The sequence below is a fragment of the Lissotriton vulgaris genome, chromosome 3_2 (assembly GCF_964263255.1).
Source record: "Lissotriton vulgaris chromosome 3_2, aLisVul1.2, whole genome shotgun sequence".
In the NCBI taxonomy this organism is placed as follows: Eukaryota; Metazoa; Chordata; class Amphibia; order Caudata; family Salamandridae; genus Lissotriton; species Lissotriton vulgaris.
The window spans coordinates 290,229,252-290,251,242 of record NC_141690.1 but is presented as its reverse complement, the minus strand read 5'-3'; the positions used below and the strand labels follow the sequence as shown (position 1 = coordinate 290,251,242).

Genomic DNA, 21,991 nt, shown 5'->3' with positions numbered 1-21,991 from the left:
TCTGCTTAGCACCAAGAAACTGCTGGTGAACGTGCGCTTTATAAATTATTTTTAACATAACATAACTTCCCTTTTAGGACGATTTCCCCCACCCAACAATGGTGGCAAGCTTCATCAATGGGAATCCCCCTTGCACCGTGAAGCCTAGTCTAGGCGCGGGCCACACCACCCTTGCTGTGAGGGAGGAGCTCAGGGATGTTTTAATGGAGGGGTTATTACTAAAACCCAACGTGAGCTAACAGGGTGTCGTGAGGGGTGCAGTGCAAGTGAAAAGGTGGATTAAAACTAACTACAAGGTTCACCTTTCAAACTTTATTCTGGCTACCCTGTGCTAGGATTAAAAACGGAAATGTACGCCTGAAAACATTAGATTCAGTCGTATAGTGATCAACATGTTTCAGCCAATGACCTGGCCAGTGTTGTGGCTTTCTTCAGGATCAATAAATAGCTACTGCCATGAAAAAATGTAAGTTGAGAAGTAAAACAAATGAATGCATTGGTTGTGTTTACTTGCAATGAAGAATCAAGAAGGCGGATTCACCGGTACGACCTGTGAGGGGGGACATCAACAACATACCAAGCATAGGAAACAATTTCTGATTGTTATAGCAGCCCATATCTGGCAGTTCCAGGTTGTACCAGAGCAAGAGACTCTAAATCTTGGTCCGATTTGGTAACAGCAGCAACATTCAAACAATCATATGTAGTGCCGTATGTTGTTCTAGTTTATTTATACATTAGCTATGGTGGGACCCACTCACCGGCAAAAGTCAGGCATCGCCACCCATCTGCCCGAGACAATTTGCCTCAGGTGCAAACTTAGCTCCAACCTGTTGGGTAAAGGTTGTGGCGTTAGGTACACAACACATCAAAGATGTGATGATCGTGTCAAGCATACACTAGATACAATCGATCTGGTACAGTGCTGGTTATGTCCCCCCTCACAGGTCGTGTCGGTGAATCCGCCTTCCTGATTCCCCATGATCACTGGCGCTAGGCATGGACCGTGTGGGCCTCTGCCCAGGGCCCCGTAGTCAGCCCTCCAACTTGGATCCCGCACCAATGCGACAGAGTCAGACCACGGCATGAAAGTTGCCACCTTGCAAGTGCGCCACCTTAGGGGGTTCCCCTCCCCTGGCTGCACTTCTATGGTGAAGCAAGGGTAACCCGAGGGGAGGGGGGCCCCCATTCTCAGTTTCAAGAAGACACATTCCTCAAGTTTTTCCGGCAATTAGGCCTCCACCGCCCACCCAAGCAGAGGCACACCCATGCAGAGGCACAGCAGGATGTCATTTGCCCTGCTGTTTACCTCCATGGCAGTATTAACCCTCTCTGTAGACAAGCATCCCTCATACTATCAGCCCTTGATGAGCTGTTAAGAGGTGCCTGTATGTGGCTGAGAGGGGGGCTGCACCTTCAGGAGGAGGGGCCCCTTTTCAGATGCAAACAGCCCTGAATGTGTCACGTCTATGCAATTTAGAGGTGCCTCGCACATTCCCTCTCTGCCCAGGGCCCTAAAAATCCTAAAACCGGCCCTGCCTGCATTGGTTTGATATTTTGCTTGTTTACTTCACCCTCACCCCTACCCGTCTTGCCCAAGTTGCCCCCCCCATCTTCCTGTGCTGCTTTCCCCCTTTCCTTCTCTCTGCCTGTTGGCTCCTCACCCTCTCTTCAGTTGCCCCAATGCCCACCGTCAGTGTTCGTAATTATAAGTTTTTGGGGAGTAGGAACAGTAAATTGTTGTGGGCGCCTTCACCTTAAACAAAATGTTGCGGCGTTGCTTCTTTTTAAATCTTTTTATTTGCAAACCCATCTTGGATGGGAAATGAAATAACAGCTGTCACATCACACCGATAAATTGAGCCACCCGTGTGATAATGCTGTCATTCCTTTTCTTTTACTCTTGGACATGCTGCTAAGCATCTTGCAAGCGCTGCACAGCATTGCCAAAAGGCATCGGCTAAGCTGATACAGTCCCAAGGGAGAGGCCAGTTGCATTGCCAAGGCTTGGTGTTGTCACTGGCACCGCCCATGTGTGGGGCATCACCATTGGGTGGAGTCCGTCTTGTCCCTCACTGCTTTGATCTGATCACCCTAGCTGTTGTCCGTCTGGTCTGATCCTGTCTTGTGTTTTTTTTTTTATAGTGAATGAATTCTGGGTGACGGTGCAGAAGACGGAGGCCGCGGAGCGCTGCGGCCTCCATGGATCCTACGCCCTCAAGGCGGACAAGGAGGGACTGATCCTGAAGGATCCACGGACCAAGCTGCCCCTCTTCACCTGGCCCTACAAGCTCCTACGGCGCTATGGCAGAGACAAGGTGAGGCTAGCCAGGTGCGGGGACTGAGCGCTGGTGCCTGGTGGGCTGGGGTGACAAAACCACCACTTGACCTGGGGGAGCCTCCGGGTCAGGGTTAGTGCTCAACCTTCTGAGGATGAATCTCTGACTCACACTGCTTCGATAACTCACCCACGTACCCTGACTGACACTGACCCTCGTACCATGACTGAGACTGCTCGGATAACTGACCCTCGTACCCTGACTGACAGTGACCCTCATACCCTGATTGAGACTGCTCGGATAACTGACCCTCGTACCCTGACTGACACTGACCCTCGTACCCTGACTGAGCCTGCTCGGATAACTGACCCTCGTACCCTGACTGACAGTGACCCTCATACCCTGACTGAGACTGCTCGGATAACTGACCCTCGTACTCTGACTGACATTGCTCTGCTAACTGAACCTCGTACCCTGACTGACAGTGCTCATATGACTGACAGTGCTCTGTTAACTGACCCTCGTACTCTGACACTGGTTCTATGACTCACCAGGGATCTCTATGACTGACTCTGGCTCTGTGACTGACACTGGTTCTGTGACTGACACTGGTTCGGTGCCTGACTCTGGCTCTGTGACTTACACTGGTTCAGTGCCTGACACTGGTTCTGTGACTGACACTGGTTCTGTGACTGACACTGGTTCGGTGCCTGACTCTGGCTCTGTGACTTACACTGGTTCAGTGCCTGACACTGGTTCTGTGACTGACACTGGTTCTGTGACTGACACTGGTTCGGTGCCTGACTCTGGCTCTGTGACTTACACTGGTTCGGTGCCTGACACTGGTTCGGTGCCTGACACTGGTTCGGTGCCTGACACTGGTTCTGTGACTGACACTGGTTCTGTGACTTACACTGGTTCTGTGAATGACACTGGTTCTGTGACTTACACTGGTTCTGTGACTGACTCTGGCTCTGTGACTTACACTGGTTCAGTGCCTGACACTGGTTCTGTGACTGACACTGGTTCTCTCCTTGACACTGGTTCTGTGACTGACACTGGTTCTGTGCCTGACACTGGTTCGGTGCATGGCACTTGTTCGGTGCCTGACACTGGTTCTGTGACTTACACTGGTTCTGTGACTGACACTGGTTCTGTGACTTACACTGGTTCTGTGACTGACTCTGGCTCTGTGACTTACACTGGTTCTGTGACTGACACTGGTTCTGTGACTTACACTGGTTCTGTGACTGACACTGGTTCTCTCCTTGACACAAGTTCTGTGACTGACACTGGTTCGGTGCCTGACTCTGGCTCTGTGACTTACACTGGTTCGGTGCCTGACACTGGTTCGGTGCCTGACACTGGTTCTGTGACTGACACTGGTTCGGTGACTGACAATGGTTCGGTGACTGACACTGGTTCTGTGACTTACACTGGTTCGGTGCCTGACTCTGGCTCTGTGACTTACACTGGTTCTGTGACTGACACTGGTTCGTGACTGACACTGGTTCAGTGCCTGACACTGGTTCGGTGCCTGACACTGGTTCGGTGCCTGACACTGGTTCGGTGCCTGACACTGGTTCTGTGACTGACACTGGTTCTCTCCTTGACACTGGTTCTGTGACTGACACTGGTTCTGTGACTGACACTGGTTCTGTGACTTACACTGGTTCTGTACCTTGACACTGGTTCTGTGACTGACACTGGTTCTGTGACTTACACTGGTTCTGTGACTGACACTAGTTCTGTGACTTAAAATGTTTCTGCGACTGACACTGGTTCTGTGACTGACACTGGTTCTCTCCTTGACACTGGTTCTGTGACTTACACTTGTTCTGTGACTTACACTGGTTCTGTGACTGACACTGGTTCTGTGACTTACACTGGTTCTGTGACTGACACTGGTTCTGTCCTTGACACTGGTTCTGTCCTTGACACTGGTTCTGTGACTGACACTGATTCTGTGACTGACACTGGTTCTGTCCTTGACACTGGTTCTGTCCTTGACACTGGTTCTGTCCTTGACACTGGTTCTGTGACTGACACTGGTTCTGTGACTGACACTGGTTCTGTGACTGACACTGGTTCTGTCCTTGACACTAGTTCTGTGACTGACACTGGTTCTGTGACTTACACTGGTTCTGTGCCTGACACTGGATCCGTGACTGACACGGTTCTGTGACTTACACTGGTTCTGTCCTTGACACTGGTTCTGTCCTTGACACCGGTTCTGTGACTGACACTGGTTCTGTGACTGAGACTGGTTCTGTGACTGACACTGGTTCTGTGACTTACACTGGTTCTGTACCCCACCAGGGATCTGTGACTGACACTGGTTCTGTGACTGACACGGTTCTGTGACTTACACTGGTTCTGTCCTTGACACTGGTTCTGTGACTGACACTGGTTCTGTCCTTGACACTGGTTCTGTGACTGACACTGGTTCTGTGACTGACACTGGTTCTGTAACTTACACTGGTTCTTTGACTGACACTGGTTCTGTGACTTACACTGGTTCTGTGACTGACTCTGGCTCTGTGACTTACACTGGTTCAGTGCCTGACACTGGTTCTGTGACTGACACTGGTTCTGTGACTTACACTGGTTCTGTGACTTACACTGGTTCTGTACCTTGACACTGGTTCTGTGACTGACACTGGTTCTGTACCTTGACACTGGTTCTGTGACTGACACTGGTTCTGTGACTGACACTGGGTGTGTCCTTGACACTGGTTCTGTGACTGACACTGGTTCTGTGACTTACACTGGTTCTGTGACTTACACTGGTTCTGTACCTTGACACTGGTTCTGTGACTGACACTGGTTCTGTACCTTGACACTGGTTCTGTACCTTGACACTGGTTCTGTGACTGGCACTGGTTCTGTGACTGACACTGGTTCTGTGACTGACACTGGGTGTGTCCTTGACACTGGTTCTGTGACTGACACTGGTTCTGTGACTGACACTGGTTCTGTGACTGACACTGGGTCTGTGACTTACACTGGTTCTGTCCTTGACACTGGTTCTGTAACTGACACTGGTTCTGTGACTGACACTGGTTCTGTACCCCACCAGGGATCTGTGACTGACACTGGTTCTGTGACTTACACTGGTTCAGTGCCTGACACTGGTTCTGTGACTGACACTGGTTCTGTGACTTACACTGGTTCTGTGACTTACACTGGTTCTGTACCTTGACACTGGTTCTGTGACTGACACTGGTTCTGTACCTTGACACTGGTTCTGTGACTGACACTGGTTCTGTGACTGACACTGGGTGTGTCCTTGTCCATTCTTTAAAATAAATGAGACATATAACCTGTGCAAAAATAGACAAATATTAATCCATTGAATAGGCAACCCTATTGGTTATATCTGAATTTTCAATGCTGACTGAACTTGTTTCCTGCCCATATTCATGAAATACGCCATTGTGCCCCTGTTAGAAATGGGATCTCCGGCTGGCCAAGGCTTGCGCCAAAGTCAGTCAGAGACCACCACTCTAAGTCAGGGCAAGGGAGTTACACGCCAAGATAACCCCTGCTCACCCCCTTGGTAACGTGACACGAGCAGTAAGGCTAAACTCAGAGGCTATGTAAGTTAAGCGTTTGCGCGCGCACCCAGCAACAACACCAATGCCCACCACAAAGGAAACTCCACACAAGGTTATATATAAAAATAGCCTTCGTATTGTACAAAACACATTAGATAAAAACACACACTTTACAATGTGCCAACAGGCACGGCCAGAATTTACAGGGGATATGTACAAGACCGGGCCACATGGACCAATGTCAGGAATAGACCCTTTTAGAACTAGAATACTTATTAGAATTAGCACTTTGTAGAACATAGAATATAAAATCACTGTAGCACAAAATAGAAAATAGAGCACACAACCAGTAATCACTGGTAACAGGTAAGTACCACCTTCGCAACCCTAATCTCCTTAGGAGAATATTACGTAGGGAACCAGGACCTCACTAGCAACACCTGTACTCGGAAGAACAACCACCTAAGTATCTCTATACATTTTGGGGTATAAGCATGAAAACATTACACATGATGCCTCACAACACATTCAGAGGTGTAGGGAAAAACACATGATGCATAAACATACATTCAGTGGTGTAAGGAAAAGCACATGACGCATAAAAACACATTCAGAGGTGCAGCAAAGAACAATTGCGCAGAAATCACATAAGCAAGCAACATGTAACTGTCCCTAGGCCAACCTGGCCTTTCAGGGTCTGAAACGCCCTGTGTCCCAATGTCAGGGGGGCCTAAACGGAGCAGCTGCCCACTAAGTGCTGGGCAGCTGTAGCAGGGATTGAGCCTGGCACCAGCGTGCCTCCTGGCTCTAGGTAGGGCTCTGAACAACAATGGGGCAAAAACCACGTGTGAGCCTTGCAGGCTCTGTGCCCAAAAACAACGGTGCCCCGTGGGAGCCCTCATGGGCTTAGAAACAACTGTGGGGCCCTGGAGCTTCTCAGGGCTCATGAATCAACTGTGGGGCAAGGTGGGAGCGGCACGCTGCCTTCCGGCACTCTACCAACCAAGAAAAATGCCCCCTAAGACGCGGGAGCCTCTCAGGGCTCGAACTACTAATGCCCCTGAGCCTCTCTGGGCTCGAGTGAAATGCCCCATGAGCCTCGCAGGCTCTGCTCGAAATAATGCCCCCAAATCAAGGTGGAGCGGCCCACTGCCATATGGGGCTGCCCAAGACACCAACAGCAACGTAGGAGCAGCCCTTTGCAGAGAGGGGCTGCTCGGGTCAAGGCACCGGCGGGGTACGCAACCTCGCACCCCCCCCCCCCCCAGCCAGCTTTCACTCTCCGGCTTCCTGGGCCTGGTGTGCAGCGCGGCAGGGGCAGGCACCGGCAATGTGCCTCGGGCCCCCTCCGCCTCACGGACACAGCTGCTGCAGGGCATGGGGCTCCTCTCTGTGTGCGGGGCTCTCCTCCCACACCACGAGGGGAGCCTTGCTGGCGGTCGCACGCAGGAGCACGGGGTCGGCTCCCGCTGCTTCCTGCTTCCAGGGGCTGACGTCCTTCTTCCTCCCTCACCGGAGCACGGGGTGGGCTCCCGTCAACTTCCGGTTTTCAGCCAATTCCTTCCGGGTCATCGTAGGCAGCGCGGCGGCACGGCGGGGGAAAGAGCACCTCACTGAAACCGATACACAGGCACAAAAGTCCCTGGCGGGGTGGGCACCTGCCAGGGGCAATAGGAGGCAGGCACATGGCAATATGCGGCGTGGGCAGCCGCAAAAGTGAAAATAAAGCGCTCTGAGCGCTAGGGGCCAATCCAGCGCTCCCAGGCGCTGTAGGGTTTTGAAAGTGAAAAGTAAAGCGCTTTTCAGGCGCTAGTACCCCAAAGTCCAGCAAAAAGTCCTTCAGGAGGTGGGGGGGGGGGGCAAGGTTGGGCCCACAGCCAGCTCACAGGGTCCTCCTAGGCAGGGAGGCAATCCCCAGTGGCGGTCCTCCTGGTGCCCAGCAGCAGCAGCAGGCCCCCCTCAGGAAAAGGATCCAGGAAGAGAACGACTTGTAAGAGGTCACAGCCTCTTTTTATACAGTAAATCCCTTTGTCTCAGGGTGCAAGGTGGGGGAAAAACCAGTTGCAGCGGGTTTTGGAGCACTTTGTTTTCCTCAGCCACCCTTTCCCTTCACTAGGCAGGCTAGGGTCATTAGACGCACCACAGGGGGCGGAGCCAGCATTGTGTGGGGAAAGCCCAGCCCTATTCAGGTCCAAGGTGTACTCCTCCCTCACATCACTCATGCTAATCTCAACACTCACTACCGGGGCAGACCCATCATGACTCATGGAGCCAGGCTCACCAGCCAGCTCCAGCCAATCACAAGCCAGACACAAATTACACAAACATGCTAACTTCTAGAAGTGGCACTTCCACACTAGACACAATCACGCCGCATACATCATTGCGCAGCATTTAATCAGACGAGTTCGCCCATATCAAACTCGAGCCTGTCGCCTCACACATCAGGAACTACCAGGGACACAGACATTCCCCATGCATTCCTATGGGAGGGTAGACCAATCTCACCACACGCACTCAGAGTGCGCACGCACTTTCCACTGGGATACAGTGAAAGTGCGCATAAGCCAGAAATCGATAGCTCAAAGTCACAATCACAAAGCAAAAAGTTTAGGGGTGAACCTGCCAGAAGGGCCAAGTCCAACAGCCCCCGATAAACCATATGTACATCTAAGACACCCCTCGATGTTCCCTTCGACCAGGCCGCCTCTTCTTACGCACACTGATGTGCGAGTGCTGTTTCGAGAGGCGTAAGCGTCTCATGAGTGTTTTACTCCTGCACATGAACTTACCAAAACACGTGCCCATAACAGCTATGAAGGTAAACGACATACTCAATAACTTTGCCCACCCACTAACTGCCACGAGTGAAAACTAAAAATTGAAAATTAAAAATGAACATGTAAAAATTACATGAAAACTCACACTCCCTCATTGTACAACCCACAATCCAAATAGATAAATTAATTTGTCCAAACTCACACCCCTCGTATAATGACTAAAAACGATCCTGTTTAAGGAGATGGTGATATACACAACAAATGTCATAACGTGAACATAATATACTCGATCTGATAAGTTGTCAGATGGAGTATATTATGTTTACGGTGACTTTTATTGGGGGAATTTCATGAATATGGCCAGGAAACACATTCAGTCAGCATTGAAAATTAAGTCATAACGATGGTTTAATATTGTCAATTTTTGCACAGGTTATATATGTCATTTATTTTGAAGAATGGGGGGTATGTTTTACTCTTGGAGTATCATAGGCTATAGCCATCTATATATACAAGAGTGAGATGGGTATCAGTGATTCATATATATAAAATTTGTTTTATTGTAGTCACCCCTGAAGAAGGGCATTTAGTGCCCAAAATGCATTGGTTTTACCTGACACGTTGTGCTTTGAAGAACGGCGAATCTCCGTGTTTGTAGAAGAAAAGCCTGGAAAGGCAGTGGTTGAACTTATGATCAAATTGGATGGACTATGAAATATGGAAGAAATTGAACTCAATAAATACAAGGATTAAACCTGATGAAGTCTGTTGAAACATATTGATTTGTGAATACAAATATATTTGCACAACACTGGGGCAAGCCATGTCTGGATTTGGTAGCTAACTTGTCTTATTGTAAGCTCTAATGAAGTCAGCGCCAGGATAGCTTTGAGGTGAAAGATGTGCTTTACAAATTTTAAAAAATATTACTTATGCCTGAAGTGAGATTGTTTTTCATAAGGTAGGCGTATAAATGATGAAAGAGTGATTGAACACGTGCTTCTAGACCGGTGTTGTTCACCTCCTCACCCACTCCAGGAAACGGTTTCTATCCTCACAATCCTCGGTCTTCTGCAGGGCCACCTCGTGTTGCTGTTCTACGTCTGCGAGCCTCTCAGCTCATTCGTCCTGGTAGTCTGATTGCTCCGCTCTTTCGGAGTCCACCTTTTCGAGTCTTGATTCTGCCTTCTGCAGAGAGTGCTCTTCATTGACTTGCAATGATTGGATTGTAACGCAGCCCGTTCCTTCTTCAGTTCTTTTATTATTTGTTGGACAGGCCCCAGAAGGGGGCTCGCTCCCTCCCCGCATGACAGAGCCAGGACACCGACTCTCCAGAAGCCACCCCCAGAAGTAACCCGTAACCCGTCCCACACGGGACGCCTGCCCCCGAACATCTCCGTAACACCGGCCTGGGCCTACACCAGCACCATCGCCCGGGCCCAGCCGCCATCTTGGACACTGCACCACGAGGCCGCGTGGCCTCAGCTCGACCCTAACCCTGGGCCTGGCCAGGCCCCGACAGCCCGGCACCACCATCCACCCGGGAGGTGAACGGACCACTTGGCAGGTCAATGGGAGAAAGGAGTTTCGATGGCTCTCCCCCTCCAGGTGCCGATCGCCCCCGGCCTCCCCGGGCGCTGGCTCCACCCCCCTGCTGGGTGTCTGGACTCCCTCATCCCGGACCTTCCGACCTCCAAGTGCGAGGGTCCGGACATCAAAGGGCGCCAGCCCTATAACTGGGGCAGCTCCAGAGCAGGAAGGCAGTTGTATCCTGGAGTCGAGAGACACCGTGAAGAACTCATCCTTGACGGACTGCTGGCGCTGCCACAGCCCTGCCTTGTGAACTGTCGTCCTGCCTGCTGGCGCTGCCGCAACCTTCTGCAACCTTCATCCTCGTCAGGACCTGCTGGCGCTGCCGCGGCCCGTTGCAACCACCATCTTCGTCGGGACCTGCTGGCGCTGCCGTGGCCCGTTGCCGCCTACGATCTCCTCGGGACCTGCTGGCGCTGCCGCGGCCCGTCCTCCTAGAACGCCGAGCTCGAGGATTGTGAGCTAACCATCATTACATCACAACTACCAGATTGGTAACCAGACTGTCCCGCTACCCCCTTTTCCCATCCAAGAGACTAGAATCGAGGGGACCCTTGAGTCCTGACCTCCTTGTACCATTCTACCGTACTTCAAGATTGCTTATAAAGAACGTTAAACCTTATCTTTGTGTGGTGTCCATCTGTGGGGGGGAAGTTACTTGTCTGTATGATCGCTGGAGACGGCTCTCCCCGGAGACCTCTCCCCTTGTCCTCGGCCGACCCTCCATGTCCCGTCTAACATTATTCGTTGGGTACCATCTTTCGTGGCTGGGACTTGCAAGCAGGTGTTTATTGGGCTGCGATTCTGTTGTTGGGTTGGAACCGTAGGATTCCTGTGTGCTGTCTTTTATTTCGGGTCTTGCTACAAAAGGATATCTTTTATGTGGATGTATGACGTTGCAACGCATGCTTTTACCACGCTTGCCTTTACAACGCAGGAATTACAACGCAAGTCGTTACAACGACTTGCGTTGGGGGGTGCTGGATAGTGGAATAATTTAATTTTCTATTTCAACTCCAGTCCCCGTGGATAGTAGGGAAGGTGTTGGATAGAAATTAAACTATTCCCTATCCAACAGCGCCCTCTAGCGAAAGTCGTTGTAATGACTTTTTTTGAAAATCCTGCATTGTAATGGTAGTGCAGGGTAAAAGTTTCGTTGTAAACGATATTCCCCCTTTAATGTTTTGTCCTTTTGATACCTTTGCTGTCATTGATGCCATTTGCTTTGGTAGTCTATGAAGTTGTGTGACTGCTGCTGTGAAGGGTCGGTGGATCTGTGGAATGTCTGACTAAATATCGAAATCAAAAATATCGAAATACAAAAATATCTGGACAAAAATATCGAAGTCAAAAATATCGGAATCCTATCCCTAACAAGGTAAGTACAAAAATATCGAAAAAATAATATCGTAGTACAAAAATATCGTAATTAAAAATATCGTTTTTTTAAATGTATTAATAATAATGTAAAAATAATTATAAAATACATATAATGTTACAAATATTAAATAAAAATATCAAAACATAATTAAAAAATTAAAACTAATACATATACATTTAAAATAAATTAAAATCTTAATAATTAAATGTAATTTTATATTTTTTTATTTCATTTAATTGATTTAATTTAAATTTATTTTAGTTTTACCCTGTACGACTGTACCCCAAAAACACAAAACTGACCCTGAACCCTAAAAATACCCCTTTACCCAAAAACCCAAAACTGACCCTGAACCCAAAAAATATCCCTGTACCCCAAAAACCCAAAACTGACCCTAAACCCTAAAAATACCCCTTTACCCAAAAACTGAAAACTGACCCTGACCCCTAAAAATACCCCTTTACCCAAAAACTGAAAACTGACCCTGAACCCTAAAAATACCCCTTTACCCATGAACTGAAAACTGACCCTGAACCCTAAAAATACCCCTTTACCCAAAAACTGAAAACTGACCCTGAACCCTAAAAATACCCCTTTACCCATGAACTGAAAACTGACCCTGAACCCTAAAAATACCCCTGTACCCATGAACTGAAAACTGACCCTGAACCCTAAAAATACCCCTTTACCCATGAACTGAAAACTGACCCTGAACCCTAAAAATACCCCTTTACCCAAAAACTGAAAACTGACCCTGAACCCTAAAAATACCCCTGTACCCATGAACTGAAAACTGACCCTGAACCTTAAAAATACCCCTGTACCCAAAATTTATTAGTATTATTTAATTACCAATTAATTATTAATTAACAATAACAATAAAGTAAATATATTAGCACATTTGCTGTAATTAATTTAATTTAATAATTAATATTATTTTGCACAATTAATTAATTAAGGATAACAATAAATTATATATATAAAAAATCACTATAATTAATGTAATTAAATAATTAATAATAATTAATTACAAACTAATTAATAATTATAAATATGTTAAAAATTATAATAATTAATTAACTAATTAATAGAAATTAATTACCAATTAATTAATAATTAAAATATGTACAAACATATATCAATTAATTAATTATTATTAAATTACTTCCCACCCTATTCCCCTATAAACCCATAGCCCGCTACAGAACATATTTATCAATTAATAAATTAATTAAAAATAATTAAAAATTAATTCTCAATTAATTAATTAATAATTCCTACTAATTAATAATTAATTTAATATAATTAAATTACTTCCCACCCTATTCCCCTATAAACCCACAACCCGCTACAGTAGTAAAAGACAATATTTAATAAAATAACATTAAAAATAAATAATAAAACATAATAAATACAATATAATATACACTAAATTTATTTAAAAATTGATATTAGTAACATCAAAGTTATTAATTTCGATATTATTAACATCGATATTTACAACTTCGATATTACTGATATCATACCAATATCGATATTTAGACTATCGATATTACTTACCTTCGATATTTTTGTATTTCGATATTTAAACTTCGATATTTTTGCATATCGATATTTAAAAATCGATATTTTGTCTGTGTACCGATCTGTGCTTTGTTTCAGGGCCCGTCCAGTGTTTGTGACACCGGTGCTCGCAGTCTTCTTTGCCTGAGAGTGGCGTCAAGCTCCTTGAACTCGCTGGACAGTCTGGTTTATTGGTGCTACTCGTCTCCCCTCTTAAAACCAGGCCTTTGCTTCCAGAAAGTATTTAGGCTTATCAGTAAATAAGACCCTCTCATTTTATTTCCCCGCTTTCCCTGGTGTGCGATTAGGGGTAGTGAGTTGTGAGGCTCGCATGTAATGTGTGGGGCTAGCTAATCGATATGGTTTCCTTCGCATTCGTAAAGCTCAACGTCCTCAGTGCCAGGTTTAATTAATGTTCATGAGTATCGAGGTCACTGAGGCTAAGGATTAAAGCACTATGGGGTATATTTATATTTGTGGCACAGGGTAGCGTAGAAAGTCACCTTTCTGTGCTGGCCTGCATCACTGGCAAAGGGCAGGAATGTGCCGTATTTATCCCATACGGTGCCTTCCTGTCTTTTTCCCTTGCCCCATCACACATGGAAAGAGGAAAAACAGGGGGGTACTAAAGATATTTCTCCTTGTTATGCCTCTCCTAGGTAGGCATTAGATTTTTACGCATTTCCAGGTTTGCAAGGTGTTGCAAACTCGGAATGCGTCAAAAACCATGGGAGATGCGTTGGAACAGCCAACGCAACGCCTGTCTTGTGCAGAGTAAGGGGACCCCGCACTGGGCGCTGCCTTGCGCCAGATTGATGAAGCCATTCAAAGCCGCGCAAAGTAGCTTTTCGTGGCTTCATAAAGCTGACTTAGAGGCTTGTGTGGTGCAAACGTGACGCAAGCTCTCGTAAATATGCCCCTTTGTTGGGCCAGGAGTGCATTTCTAGTTTTTCAGTTGCTGGGCTCGTAATGTGTGCTGAGAGCAGGAAGCTCGCTGCTCATGTTGTTTCGTTGGTATCAGAGGGGACTTGCTGAAACTTCTTTTTCCAATCCTTCTGTGAAGGGCAATCACCATCTACATTGACGTTTTTCTATGTCGTTCTCATCACAACTGGTATTTCAGGCATTGATTTGTCAGATTGCTGGATCTGAAAGGATATGATATGTTTTCTGTCTCCGTAACTGAACGTAAGGTGTACGTTGAGCCAGTAAAGCTGACACGTATGTAAAACTCAGCACTCATGTCTTCACGTGACGCTTCCACGCAGGTTACAGCAGATAACATAACGTGTATTTGTAGCACACATTCACCCAGATGGATACCTTGGCGCTGAATAACAGATGTTTATTATTATTATCAACACTTATAAAGCCACTATCACCCTACGGGTACCCTGGCGCTGTCCTTGGCCTTGTTACTGTTGCCCCACTCAGTGGTACGCGCCATCCGTGCACTGCACGGGCACATCGCAGGCCTCAGCCGATCTCTGGTCACCCTAAGCGGAGGTTCCCTGACACACCGGGGCCAGGGGTCCAGAGATGCATGTGCCAGCTCTAAGATGGCACCAGATCTTCCCGTTCAAACAGTCAGAGCCCTGGCGGTCCACGGCGCCCGTCCGTGGCATCGAGGTGCCCATCAGTAAACCACTCTTGGTCCTGCTGCTGAGGCCGCCTGCCAGTGGAACCACCCGGCCCCCATGGACCTCCAACAAACCACTGATAATGAAGGGGAAAAAAGGGCCTGATGTGCAAACCAGGTGCCCCAATTCGCACGGACGGGTTTGTGAAAAACACAGTTGATGGACAGAATGCAAAACAGACTGGTTTGTGAACAGGGATGCAGTTTGCGATGCCACCTGTAGTGACGGGTCACATCACATACTGATCATTTGCAGAGGGTCGCAGGGTCAGTGAGGCCTCTGTGATTGGCTACCCCAAGGATCGCAGGGTGAGTAAGGCCTGTGTGATTGGCTACCCCAAGGGTCGCAGGGTTGGTTAGGCCTCTGTGATTGGCTACCCCATGGGTCGCAGGGTGAGTGAGGCCTCTGTGATTGGCTACCTCAAGGGTCGCAGGGTTGGTTAGGCCTCTGTGATTGGCTACCCCAAGGGTCGCAGGGTGAGTAAGGCCTGTGTGATTGGCTACCCCAAGGGTCGCAGGGTTGGTTAGGCCTCTGTGATTGGCTACCCCATGGGTCGCAGGGTGAGTGAGGCCTCTGTGATTGGCTACCTCAGGGTCGCAGGGTTGGTTAGGCCTCTGTGATTGGCTACCCCAAGGGTCGCAGGGTGAGTAAGGCCTGTGTGATTGGCTACCCCAAGGGTCGCAGGGTTGGTTAGGCCTCTGTGATTGGCTACCACAAGGGTCGCAGGGTTGGTTAGGCTTCTGTGATTGGCTACCCCAAGGGTCGCAGGGTTGGTTAGGCCTCTGTGATTGGCTACCCCATGGGTCGCAGGGTGAGTGAGGCCTCTGTGATTGGCTACCTCAAGGGTCGCAGGGTTGGTTAGGCCTCTGTGATTGGCTACCCCAAGGGTCGCAGGGTGAGTAAGGCCTGTGAGATTGGCTACCCCAAGGGTCGCAGGGTTGGTTAGGCCTCTGTGATTGGCTACCACAAGGGTCGCAGGGTTGGTTAGGCTTCTGTGATTGGCTACCCTAAGGGTTGCAGGTTTAATTAGACCTTAATGAAATTAACCCAAGCAGGACGAAGGGAGCCCACGCTGCTTCCTTCACAAATCAGTTCCGCCCCATCTTGAGGTTCAGTAACTGATCAATGGTTTAAAACCCCAACTGCAGCCACAACCCACTGACTCGCACCTTCCCGGAGTGCGTGGGCAGCTGGAGGCCCCTATCGCCTCCCCTCCTATGGTTGCGACTTTGACGAGCCATAAAACGTTTGCGGTTTAGGAACACAAAAGGGCTTGGTCCACAGGTCCTTCACATGCAGTACAGGAGGGAAACACCGCATTTGAAACCAGATACAACACCTCCATCTGCTGGCGGTTGGCAGTACTACACCCGTCCACACACAACAATACACTTTAGCCATGCCTGGCGGGGTTGTGTGATTAAACATGAAGGGGCATATGTATGAGAGGCTTGCGTCACTTTTCCACCACGCAAAGGGTTCATGCGTGACGCAGGGCTCAGAGTCAGATTCATGAAGCCACTTGGCGTGACTTTGAGTGCTTTCAAAAATCAGGGGCCTCATTTATGAGGCTGTGCGTCACTTTTACGCCGCCGGTGCGTCACTTTTTGTGACTCACCAGTGGCGTAAAACATGCGCCTTGTTGCGCCATATTTACAAAGTGAAGCATCTAGGTAGATGCGTCACTTTGTAAACCCCTGCGCCACATTATACCTGCGCCAGGTATAATGTATGCAAGGGGGGAATATTGACGCAATGAAGGGTCGTAGAAGTGACGAAGTGAAATCTATGAGATTTCACTGCTTCACTTTTAGGACGCCGGTGCGTCAAAATATTGCGCCTGCCTCACAGCAGGTGTTAAGACTGACGCAGGCCCTTTCAGATGGGGCTTGCCCATGTGAAAGGACGCATTGCTGGAGTTGCGTCACTTTTGTGACACACTCCAGCAATGTGTCACTTTTGCGCTTACAGATACGTCAGAAATACTGACGTATCTGTAACTCCTTGAGACATGTTATGTTATGTTATGTTATGTTAAAAGAACTTGTTACCGCGCACGGACACCAATTGGTTTCATGGCGCTCAGAGACAAGTGGAGAGAAGGAGCGAGTGTGGGGACTAATCATAAGCTAGCTGGAACAAATAGGTTTTCAGGTTTTTACGAAAAGTGATATAGTCAGGGGTAAGCCGGATTGAGAGAGGGAGAGAGTTCCAGGTAGAAGGAGCAAGAAAGGAGAAACAGGCACCACCATGTTTCTTACGTTTGTACCTGGGGGTAATCAGAAGATTGTGAGCAGAGGACCTGAGATGCCTTGAGGGAATGTGACGGTTGAGGCTAAGAGAGATAAAGGCTGGGGCAAGAGCAGAAAGAGATTTGAAAACGGTGCAGGCCATTTTAAAGATACACCGGGACGCGACCGGGAGCCAATGCAGTCTTTTCAGCAGGGGCATGACGTGTTGGTACTTAGGCTGTTGAAAAACCAGTCTGGCCGCCTGGTTTTGTACCAGCTGAAGCCGATGAAGGTGATACGCGGGGACCCCCACATACAAGCAGTTCGCATAGTCAATGCGTGAAGTGACAAGGGCCATAAAACAAGTATGAGAGCCTCTGAGGATAGAAACCTTCGGATTTTACCAATTCTGCGTAGGTGATAAAAGCAGGCCGAGGTAACAGAGTTGATTTGAGGTCTCATCGACAGGTCACTTGAAATGATGACACCAAGGCTCTTCACGGACTTGACTGGGCAGGAGGGGGATAGGGGGGGCCAAGAGCTGGGGGCCAGAAGTTAGGACATGATGCGTCATATATTATATGACGCATCAGGAATGTCGCAAGGAGTGCGCACTGAGAAGTGACGCATCGCTGCTTTCACGTAGCGATGCGTCATTTCTCATAAATGAGGCCCCTGGAGTATGGCAACGCAGCGCAAATTGCTTCTTCACCTTACTGGGTGCAAGAGACGTGCTACATAGGCATTGCGGTGGGTGTTCCTACACAACACCCGTGGCACAGATTTACATGGACTTGTATACCTGGAAATGTGCGAAAAGATCCGCCTCCCCAGGCCAGGTGTAATGAGGAGGAAGATCTTTATCTCTCCTTGGTTTTATCTCTTTCTACGTGTTCTGCATTCTGCAGGTGCCCCTTCCTGCAGAAAAGCAATCCTGCCAGCAATGGAGGCACCCTAGCATCATGGTGCGAGGGTGCCTGGCGAAGGCACAAGGCTTGAGGAAAATTAAATTTTGGCCATGTTGTGTTCCCTAGCGCGTACCCCACCGACTCCATGTACCAGCTTAAAGTGCATGTAACTTCCCTCCTGTGCCAGCTATGAAGACGCAAATACATTTGCGTCCACCGTTAACTTGTCCTCTTTCAGATCCACCATGAATGGATTATGTAGTCCGTTCCTAAGTATGCTATGCCACCGTCTTTTTGTAGTACACTTTTCACATTTTCCTGTTCTAGCCAGAGTAGGCCCTGAATTCCTGCCATCTGAACCTCTTTTGTGGCTCCTGACTCTGCCCAGGCTACCTCTGTACTCGTGAACTCTGTCCTACATTCAGCGCGGCCCCTCGCGCTCAGCTCAAGCCTGCTTTCTGCCAAGACTGACTATAACCTTCGAGTTATCTGTTCCGCTCCCCGAGAATACATTCCTGCCTACTAGATCCTGTAAACATCCTCTCCAGCTGCAGAGCCAAAGGGCCGACCCGTCTTAATGCAAGTAATTCATAGCCTCTGTTGCCATGCTTCCATGGAAGGCCCCGTGCCCCCACGCTCTACATGTAGACACTCAGGCGCTCATACACGCATCCACAGTTAGCATAGAACAGCCTCTACCCTAGAGACCTTTTCCGCCCAGATAGTATAGTTCCTAAACATCAGATATCAGATATGATAGAAGTACAAGTTGATCTGACATGCCAGACTTCTGTCTCTTTCCGTCAGTGTAAATGTCAAGACCCCTGCACCCCGTCAATCACACGTCATGCAGCTGCGCGCGCATCCAAGCTTCCGATTTCTGCTGACATTGCAACATTCTGTTAGCACCACCCCTTGGTGCCACCCACTTGCGTCACCTATCAGTGACGTTTCTAGCACACACCTCTAGTTCACGCCTAGTTTACGCCTCTTGATGATGTATTGGTACCACGTGTATACTGTTATCTTGTCTTCTCTCAGCTGTTACGCCTCTTACATTGAACCTTATGATGTAAATCAAGTATATAAGCTATGTATTGTCAATAAACGAGAGCGCGCTCATCTATCCCTTCTGACACCCCTGTGGTGGTCAGAACATGATATCCTGATTCCTTTATGAGGAATAAAAACCCTTAGAAACTCTAACACCACGGACTCTGTTTTCTTTCCTTCTGATTGAGTTATCATTGATTAAGTACTTACCTGCATAGAAATTAAGAGAGTAAATTAATTATTTACGTCATTTTGGCGCCCGAACAGGGACCCCTCCCCCACCTCACGCGCCGGTAGGTGCGTTGCAATCCGTGTCCCCTGCCATCAGTTAGACGGACTACACGTGTACTGGCAGGATTTCCTGCATCCCCCTCTGACCCACGGAGGTGACGAAGACTGCGATCAGTACCCAGACGAGGCGGTGAGGAGTGCGGAGGATCCCGACCAGAGCCCAGCCGAAAGAAGCAAGGTCCGAGGTGTGAAGAGGCCCACCAGTTTTCCGAAGTTTTCCGAAGTTTTCCGAAGTTCCGAGTCGAGTCCAGTCGAGTTTTCCGAGGCCTTCTGTTTCCGTGCTTCCCGGTGAGTACCATTGCTGGGTCGTATCTAGACGGGTTTGGGTACGCAAGTCCGGTCTGCACTGTTTTTAGGCAGTGTATCTGTACTGTTTAGCAGTATATAAAGTATTCCGAATTTTTGCACTGTTACAGCAGTGTATCCGTACTGTTGAGCAGTACACTTAGTTAGCTATGTCTTTAATGTTTTCATGTGATTAATGTTGTGGTATGAATGTGACTGTTTTACTGTGTAATTATTGTATTTCTTGTATCAACTAGCAACTCGTATCAAGGAATAAAAGACCTAGCGTTCAGCAATAAGTAAGCAGGATGCCGTTCCTCAGCAAGTTAAAACAGATCGGAACTAGGAAAGGGTTACTAGAGGAAGAAATTCCTATCCCCCCTAGGGACACTCCAGGCAATTTTATGTATCAGAAACACGGCATAGATGCCATATTATATCTAGATTTATGGGCCGATTACACCAAGCACCTAGATGAGAGACACAGATGGCCTGTTACCGGAACGTGGGATGCTGAGTGCATCATGAGGGTAGAAGAAGTATTATGGAAAAAGAAAGCTAGACAATCTCAGAAGGACGCCATAGAATTTTGGCGTAAGGAATCACGTAAGCGTGCTGACAAAGCACTCCGTAGAGAAGACAGACTTAAAGAATCAGATAAAGAGCAAGAAAACGAATTAGTTACTGAAGGGATCCGAGTAAAAACAGAACAAATAGACCGTGCCCGAAATAATCTTGTAAACGGTATGTATCTCATAGCAGATGGCACATCCGAACCTGAATCAGAGATACCGAAAAACTTACCGACACCATTAGTTCCAACTAAAGTAATGCATAAAACTACTAAAGACATATTCCTGAATTCGTATCTAGAGGATGTAGCACCAGCTTACACCAATCTGCCTGTTCGTGCCCTGCCTACTGACAGGGATGGGGGTGGCACTGCGCCCCCAGATAATGTTCCGCCGGTACCGCGACAGACCTCCCCTGTTCCGCCACCTCCGCCACTTCCTCCACTCAAGACGGATCTAACGAAACCAGTACTACCTAATCTTACTAAACGACAGATTCAAGTCCAGATACAGACTCCGCGGAGAGATAATGCCCAAGCATCCGCCTCAGGAGGTGCGACAACGGGTCTACAGACCCCGCCACCGACACACAGATTGCATTTAAAGGACACACAGAATCCTTTCCAGTCTCCCTACTCACCCCGGCTTGAGGCATTCAAAGATAGGATGTCATTTTGCAGATATGATCCAGTACCCGGAAAAGACGATCTAATGGTATTAGCATCACTGCGCTTAAGATCTGCCACCGATAACTTGCTATGCTGTGTAGGAATGCAGGAAGCTCTCGACAGACTATACAAATTCATACAGACAGGGAAAGACCCCGACAGTGTCAAAGCTGCCATGTATAAACAGAAAGTTGACATTCAAAAACAGATATTACGATTCTTCATTAATTGTGTGATAAGAGAACGAGACAGGCCCGGGACAGATCAAAGTGAGTTAGACGCATTAAACAAGTGGGGCCAAAATATAGCAGACGCGAAACATGACAAGGGGACTTGCATAGCCACTATGTCCCAGAAAATTAGAAAGGCAGTATTAACTGCACATCAGGAAGAAAATGATAAAACTTCCTCCGAGGAGGAAGATGAAGATGAAACATCAGGAAAGTCTACAGACATTATAGCATATGTAGGTAGGGGAAACTACCTTAGGAAAGGTGTCCGTCCGGAGAGCAAGAGAGTCCTTTTCTCTGTTTTAACAAATCCGAATTCTTCTGAGCATCAGTTCCAGGAAACTGATAAAAGGCTTCGAGATCGAGTAGGGTACCATGTACTCAATTCTATGGATGAACAGGAACTAGCCCGGTCAGCCGTGTTGTGGGCCGAAAACCCAGACATATATAATGATGACACGTTAGTGCAGACATTCTTGAACCTTTCCCCGGAAGAACAGAAAATAGCAGGTGTATACATGATTCAGCACCTCCTCATCAAGTTCAGAAACCATCATTCTGATCCAGGTCCCTTACACGAAACATTAGAAGCACTACTCATGGATAGATGGAGAGGTTTTAGTACCAAATTAATACAAATAATTCTAGAACAACGACGTAAGTATAACACCTTCCTGAGCTCTGAATATGTTCCCGCCCCGCCCCCAGAAAGAAAAACGTACCACATGCAATGCGGTGGTGGCATTGAAAGCCAGAATCCCTTACGAGAAGTACATCCAGTTATGGGTGAGGATCATACTCTGAAACGTGTGTATGTTCACACACCACTGACTAAGTTAGAACTGTTAGAAATGAAGAAATTAGTTCCGTGCCATGATAAAGACCCTGCGGGTTTTCACAGAGAGCTCAAAGACATGTTACTGATGGGAGATTACACGTATGATGATATTATGAAAATGCTAA

General features: G+C 47.9%; 1 protein-coding gene across 1 annotated transcript in view; it reads left to right on the top strand.

Moving 5' to 3' along the window:
• The window catches only part of DOK1 (docking protein 1), a 215,584-nt gene that overhangs the window by 154,357 nt on the left and 39,236 nt on the right, over positions 1-21,991 (top strand). Inside the window, exon 4 of the mRNA XM_086964407.1 lies at positions 2,146-2,318. Coding sequence (XP_086820533.1) covers positions 2,146-2,318 — 173 coding nt within the window. The remainder of the gene's footprint in view (positions 1-2,145; positions 2,319-21,991) is intronic.